Genomic DNA, 7649 nt, shown 5'->3' with positions numbered 1-7649 from the left:
GATGGGGTTTCTCCGTGTTGGTCAAGCTGGTCTCAAACTCCCGATCTCAGGTGATCCTCCCACCTCGGCCTCCCAAAGTACTGAGATTACAGGCATGAGCTACCGTGCCTGGCTGAAAAGTTTGGTTTTTGAAAAGTATCGTTCCTTGTGACGCTTAGTCCGCAGCCATAGAAACATGGGGGGTAGGGATATAAATCAGAAGGGCCTGAGTTTATTAAGGACAGAATGCTGGACAAGGTGCCTCATGCCTGTAATCCCATCACTTTGGGAAGCTGAGGCCAGAGGATGGCTTGAGGCAAGCAGTTCGAGACCAGCCAGAGCAACATAGCGAGACTACATCTCTCATAATAATAATAAGCAATAATGGATGGAGTACCAGGAGCAGGCAGTGTCCCAGGCCAGCTTATGGAATGGGGGCCCTACTACCAAGTTTGGGGGACTGGTGATGCCAATCACCAACTGCTGTCTTGGAGGGCAGCCCTGGAGCTGGCACCCACAATAACAAATAGGCTTGATGCGGTGGAGTTCCATAAAAAGGGATTTATTGCCAAACTTCAAGAAAGGCGCTTCATAAGCAGAAGACACAGAATGCCACCCTCCTCAAGAAGGCAAGCTAGACAGGCTCTGTACATCCTCTCTCCTTCTCTCTTGAAAGCCAGCTTCCTGCTTAGGGCCCAGGCTGCTAAGGGATGGAAATTAATAGCATTTGGTCACTTGAGGTGGCCCCAGAGCTACATGCTTACCCAACAGGCCCCAGGGACAGTGGCTGAGCCTGGGGAGCTAGGCCTACACCTGTGACCTACATGCAGGCTCTCTGCACCCACAGACTGCCCTCAGTCCAGCTGCTGCAGTACCTACTTGACAGAGGAGGGAACTAAGGCTCCAATTCCTGGCAGTAGGTGGCTTGGCTAAAGCCCCAGTCAGCCGTGGCTGCTGGTGGGCAAAGGCTGTTCCCTAAGGGAAGATGGCGGGGGTCACATCACTGGGAACCTGATGTCCTTCTTGCTCTTGTCCTGGAGCAGATGGAGGGAAAGGCAGACTGTGGCATGGGGCCGTTTGTGCAAGGAGTCCAATGGGGGCTCCTGAGCCAGCACACTGCTGCTCACCTCTGCTCCTGCCCCATGCAGCCCAGAGTGGACCTCTGCCCCTCCTGATCCTTGACTACTACTCTCAAGAACAAAGTGACAGTACAATAACGAAGGCATTGACCTGTGCAGCAGGCCTCATTGGGTCGGGGTAGGGGGCAGAAAGGCTAGAGCAGGCTGTACCCTCCCTTTCTCTCTTTCAGTAAACAAAAGTGCACATGCAATAATCTGGGCAGGTCCCTCAGAAGCTGTTCCCACCCCACAGGCCCCAGGGATAGTGGCTGGACTAGGGAGCCAGGGCCTCTGCACCTAGAGGCTCTGCCTCAGTTCAGCTGCTGCAGCACCATGAAGACTGGATGTGGCCCCTAGAGCAAGGAACAATGTGGGGGAGGGGCTGGGAGAGGACCAGGGTGCAGGGATGGACCAGGAAAAGGAAAGGAGAAAATGTCTCTTCTCCTAGGAAGTTACAGGAGAGCAGCCCATATGGGGCTTGAAGGTGGAGGGAGTGGTTTCAGATTCCAACATACCCCCATCAGCATTTGAAGAAATGACTGGGATACTGGACCTGTTTGAGCTGAGAAGAAACCACAGAGACCCAGATAAATCCCCATCTGAGGAGGCACAGAAGTTGGTGGGGATTCTCTTCTGAAGGCTGACATGATAATTACATTTTTCTAATGTGGACATCAGGGCCATTCTGGGACTCACCTCTTCCGAAGTGTACAAGGCTGGACACTATCCAGGGGCAGAGACTAGACTAGAAGACCTTTTAAGTTCCCCTTCCACTCTTGAATCCTCCAGACCTAAGCCCTCTAATCACAGCTCACCTGAGAGGAAGGAGCTGCAGAAAATGCCCTTGTTTTGCAAAAAAAAGGAAACTGGGCCAGAGAGAGAGGCCACACAGCAAATGTCTTCCTCACAAACAGTCCTCTAATCTGCCTCAAGAGGTTCCAGCTGGGTCCTATGTATCCCCAACTGAGGGATGAACCTAGAGCCTGGACCCAAGGCCTCTGCAGGGACTCAGAATAGATGGGAGGGGGCTAGCTTTGAGGCTGCCTTAGCCATTAGGCTCTTTGCCTGGAAATATCTGGAGATGGGGGCTGCAGGGGGCTCAGCTGTGCTCTATTCAGAAGTCAGGAATGTAAAGTACTGGGGATAGGGAACAGAGATGATGTTATTCCCAGAAACCCCAAGTGCCGCCCCCAAAGCCCTGGGGCAGTTTGGAACCACCGCACAAACGCATAGGTCCCAGCGTGTGTGCTCCCAGCCCCAGCCCAGAGGCCAGGCCAGATAGCCAGACAGTAGCCCTGGGTGGCTACTGGCCAGAGCAGGGTAGGAAGGATGGCAGGAGTCTCTTCAGGTCATGGCCAAATGCTGACATGCCCAATGGCCCTCCTGCAGCCATTGCTGTAGAGGCAGAAGCACATTTCTCAGCAGGGCTGGGCCTGGATGGACTTGATGGGATGGCCAGGAGGGATGGCACCTCCCACCCAGCAGGCCCTAGGGCGCACTTCTCCTGTAGAGGGTCACCAGCTCCTTCCGCTTCTCCCTTAGCCCAGGTGTTTCCTGGCTCAGCTCTCCCAAATCTCTCATTTCCTGCAGGACCTGGGTGGCCTGCCTGAGCTGCTCCACAGCCTGGCTGAGCAATGTCTCAGCACTCACAGGGGCCGGCTCACTGCCCAGCACCTTGTTCAACAGTTTCTCTGTCTGTTCTGAGGCCACTTTCACCTCCAGCTGCGCCCGATACAGCCGTTCCCTGGGCTGCAAGGGATGCCGAGGGCCTTCCTCAAGCAGGTCCCCAAGGGAGGCACAGCGGGGATGGAACTGAGGTGGCAGGTCCCAGTGGGGCAGTGCTGTGGACGTTGTTGCATCCTTTGTGGGGGTTTCTGGGGTGCCCTCAGCCTGGGATGGCTTGGTAGGCTCAGGACTCTCATCCACGCCATTCACTGAGACCTGTGCTGTGCCTGGAGCAGGTGGCCCAGAAGCCTTCATCTCACCCATGCAGACTTTCAGTTTCTCCGATAAGATCTTGGGTGGGGGTGTAGGGGGCTTCCCACCCTCCCTGGGGGCAGCCTCAGACATCTCAGAACTGGGTGCCTGGGAGGGTTCTGCACTCTCTGCAGCAGGGGGCTCCTGGGGGCTGGGGTTCTCCCAGCTCACCTTCAGTTTGTCGTGCAGGATGCTGTTGGGAGGCTGCTCCGAGCCACTGTCCTCCCCTATTGGGGTCTCTGAGTCCTCTCGGCTCTCAGGGGAGACTTCAGAGCTTGCTGAGACAGGGGTTGGGGCTCTCTCCCCTACAAGGGTCTCTACCCTGTCACCAAGGCTGGTGGTCTCCGGTGCTAGGGAAGGCTTGGTAGGAGGCATGAGGGCCCGGGGTATCTCCCGAGGCTGGGCTTCACTGACATCATTGCTGGGAGCAAACACCGGTGGCCCACTGTCCGGAACATCGAGGTCCAGGCGGAGAAGCCCGTCAGAAGCTGCGCTGGCCACCTGGTGGGGGAATAGTATATGGGCATCATCTTGGCTGACACACATTCTTACACTCTCCTATCCAGGTTGTCTAGACCCCCAGCCCCGGGCCCCCAATCCCTTCTGTCCTGACTTCTGGGGGCTACTTGATTAGAGGCTGAATTGATTTCTTGATGAATCTCCCTCTCCTTTCCCTCACAGCCAAAGAATTCCCTGTTTTAGAATCACAGGCCAGGAAAGTCACAGCCAGCGTCCTCTTGGATCCCCAGATTGGTTTCTTCCAGCTGGTGAGAGAGACTCTTTAGGGGCAACTATACTGGCCTGGGTGGCAGGAGACAGAGTCCCAGCCCTGTATCTAACTCCTACTAAGCTGTATGACCTTCAGAGGTTCCCTTCTCTGTAACCCACCTACCTGCCACCATACCCAGGATCCCCACAGCCAGTTCGTCAGCCAGAGACAGGACCAGGACTCAAATAGAGTTCTCCCAGTTAGTCTCAAGCTCGCTCACTTCTGCTTGCCATTCCCGGAGACCTCTGTTCCGCCTGCCAGCTTCTCTCCAGCCTTTGCTGTCCAGCTGCTCAGCAGCCTGTGCCCACTCTCCTCACGTCATGAGATGTGGTCCCAGACCACAGCTGACTGCCAGAGAACAGCTGCACCAGCAGGTAGCTACCCACCCCCACCAGGCTCCAGGGTCCAGCAGGGATATCCAGGAGCCCCATAGTCTTAAGACCCTCCCAGGGGAGCCTCAGAGGCCCCAGCAGGGCCAGGCAGTCCCAAGGTCCCTCAGATGGTGGGGGTCCTGGCTGGGATCTTTACTGTCCCCACCACCTTTTTTTTTCTTGAGAGATGAGAAGTCTCTTGGCTGGGCACGGTGATTCATGCCTGTAATTCCAGCACTTTGGGAGGCCGAGGTGAGTAGATCACCTGAAGTCAGGAGTTCGAGACCAGCCTGGCCAACATGGAGAAACCCCCGTCTCTACTAAAAATACCAAAAATTAGCTGGATGTAGTGGCAGGCACCTGTAATCCCAGCCACTCAGAAGGCTGACACAGGAGAATTGCTTGAACCCAGGAGGCTAAGGTTACAGTGAGCCCAGATCATGCTATTACACTCCAGCCTGGGCAACAGAACGACACTCCGACTCAAAAAAAAAAAAAAAAAAAAAAAAAAAAAAAAAAAAAAAAAAAAAAAAAAGAGATAGGGTCTCACTCTGTCACCCAGGCTGGAATGCAGTGGCATCATCATAGCTCACTGTAGCCTTGACCCCCTCGGGCTCAAGCAGTCCTCCTGCCTCAGCCTCCAGGGTAGCTGGGACCACAGGCATGTACCACCATGCCCAGCTAATTTTTTATTTGTTAGTAGAGAGGGGGGTCTCCTTTGTTGCTCTCAATCCCTTTTACACATATACAGGATCTGGCTGACACATGCTATTAGGCACTGGGACCACCAGAAAGTCACCCCCAACACACTACCAGACACACACACAGAGCTGCCTCCCTGAACTCTTCTGTGCAGAGGGCCAAGGCTGGCCCTCCCCACACCCGTCCTCAGTGCTCCCTCTGCCATCTCCTTTCCCTCAGCTGACAGACAGGCACAGGCTGCCACATCTCAAAAACAAACCTCCCGTGACCTTGGGTCCTTCCCTCCGGCAAACCCAGCCCTGCACCCCAGGACAGCTCACACCAACTCCTTCCTTTAGAAAATATGCTGCAAATAGCACTGCCTGTCTTGATCTCGGTCCTGCCCGTGACTTGTGGCTGCCAACCTGGCCGATGCCCACCAGGTCTGGTGCTCATCCCTCTCCAGATGTACCACTTGCCTCTGGCTTCCTCTTCCTTGGCTCCCTGCTGCTGGCTGAACTCCCACCAATCCCTAAATGTAGCATTTGCTGAGGTTCTTTCCTGGCCTCCAAAATCCTCCCCCGAAGCCTTAGTTCCACTGGTCTAAAAGGCTCCTCCCTTCCTCCCTCCCCCTTGCCCAAACCTTCTCCAAATTTCCTCTGCCCAGGCCCTCCCACGCTTCCAGTCTCCAGGCTTGGGGCACCTTGGACAACCTTCCCTCTGTCCAATCCCTGGATTCCATCACAAACCCAGGTGGCTCTGGCTTCCTAATGTCCTCCCATCAACCCCCCGCTTCATCCCCTCCAGGGGCCTGGAAAGCCGCCTCCCCCACCTCCTTCCAGGCCCCTGCCTTTCCCTCTCTCAACCCAACCCATCCTACCCAGGGCCTCAAACAGACCTCTGCAATGCACCCTCCTTTCCTGTCTCCAACTTCTTCATCCAAGGCCTCCACAATTCCCTCCCTGCAGTCCCTTTCTCAGACCAATCTCCCAAGCAAAGGGAACCACTCTCTGGGTGGACAGCTAGTGCTCGACTTACGACCACGATTGGTTCCAATAGACCGGTTGTAACACGATTTGGTCGTAAGTTGAGTAGGCTATATGCACGCGGAGATGGTAGTGCTGCAGGAAGCTGGTCCGCACTGTCGCACGCCCAGCTGGGCAATGTTTGCGCTGCCAGACGCAGAGCAGTCGTGGCTAGCGATTGTGGTTGTAAAGTCGAATGGTCGTAAGTTGCATAGGTCGTAAGTCGATCAATGCCTGTACCTCAAACCCTCCTGCTGTACCTTGGCTCATAGCTTTCCCTCCAGAGAATCCTCTCGCTCCAAGTGCACCAACTGAACCTCTCCCATCCTTCAAGGGTCAGCTCAAATGCCAGAGGCTCCTTGTGGTCCTCCCAGAGTATTCCTCCATATAAAAATCAGACACAGTTCTGCTTGGAGCAGTTGTGGGACAGGCCTATTTTTCAGCTGGAAGCTGAGCTCTGAGGGACAGGGACTGGCCTAATGGGCTTCAGGTTCCCTCTGGCACCAACTCTGGCTAAGGACAGATTCAACATTTGTGTGTGGATTAAACAAATGAAAAAGTCTAGAGGCTCAGGGACGTCCACACCCTGAGCACGTTTAACATAGGTGCCCCATCACTTCCTGTCTACTCCTCAGGAAGCCCCAACTCCAGGTGTCCTGTGGCCCCAAGCCTGGCTGCCGTCCAAAGGAGCTGAGGTCCCAGGCTCAACTAACCTCCCCCATTCAAACTGGGCAAGGCCCTACCTCCTTCAGGTGGATTCTCGTCGGTGGCCGGCGCCGCTGGCCCCCTCGCACCCGGTCCCGTGTCACATGCTCCAGGGCACAGCTCTTGTCCACCTTTACCTGGAGGGAGGAGGAACCAGATCAGCCCCCGCCAAGCCTTGGGGAGTGTGGGAAGTACCCAGGCTGGACCTGGCTCAGAGGCAGGGGCAGTGCCCTACCACTGCCCTCTCTGGGCATCTCCCTGCTATGGCCTCTGCTTCTCTGACTCTGCAGTGCCCCTGGGGTCTCTTCCAGAGTCTGAGGTTCTCCCTCTCTGCAGCTGCCATTTGCCTCAGTCTTCCTGCCCAAATATGGGCCATCAGCTCTTGCCCAAGTCTATCACAAATATCTAAGCAGCCCTGAGGTGGCTTTGGGGCTTATCCAGGAGAGAAGGCAGAAAGCAGCCCATGCTCCCTTGGTACCTGGTTTCTGGAAAGGGTCTGCCCTGGCCTCTGCCACTCTCCCAGGACCTCTAGGGAGAACCTAGGAGAGAGCAGGGCCTCTGCCCCTTGAGCCTAGGAGCCTGGAGGGCAGCATCTTTTCTCTGAGGGTAACAAAAAGGAGTCAGGAGTGGCTGGGAAGCCTCAGAGCAAGGATCACATGGGAGGTCCGGACTCCGAACCCTGGAGTAGCCTGCCCCTATGATGGGGAATGGGGACTCAGGGCCATGTGCGACTCCAACTGTCTCTGTCCCTCAGTGGAGGAGCAGATTGCGGGCTGAGGCCCAGCCTACGGCTCCTGTGGCCTCCCTCAATATCTATGATATGTCCTATCATCCCTCTCCCACGGAACGGGGACAGTTTTCCCCAGGTAGTAAAGGGCTAAACATAACATGTCACACAGAACGTGACACAGGAGCTATGGGCTGGAGTTGGGGACCTGCGTTTTTTTTTTTTTTTTTTTTTTTTTTATTTTTCTCTTTTTTTTTTTTTTTTTTTTTTTTTTTTTTATTTTTTTTTTTTTTTTTT

General features: G+C 55.0%; 1 protein-coding gene across 1 annotated transcript in view; it reads right to left on the bottom strand.

The window, feature by feature from the left end:
- Positions 1 to 525: 525 nt before the first annotated feature.
- The window catches only part of PLEKHO2 (pleckstrin homology domain containing O2), a 27763-nt gene continuing 20639 nt past the window's right edge, over positions 526 to 7649 (bottom strand). The window contains exons 5-6 of the mRNA XM_017508126.1: positions 6664 to 6762; positions 526 to 3575 (exon numbers count right to left, since the gene is read on the bottom strand). Coding sequence (XP_017363615.1) covers positions 2586 to 3575; positions 6664 to 6762 — 1089 coding nt within the window. The 3' untranslated portion in view covers positions 526 to 2585. The remainder of the gene's footprint in view (positions 3576 to 6663; positions 6763 to 7649) is intronic.

The sequence above is a fragment of the Cebus imitator genome, unplaced genomic scaffold, assembly GCF_001604975.1.
Source record: "Cebus imitator isolate Cc_AM_T3 unplaced genomic scaffold, Cebus_imitator-1.0 Scaffold386, whole genome shotgun sequence".
NCBI lineage: Eukaryota > Metazoa > Chordata > Mammalia > Primates > Cebidae > Cebus > Cebus imitator.
Note: the sequence above shows the minus strand (reverse complement) of the source record. Positions and strands in the feature narration are given on the sequence as shown.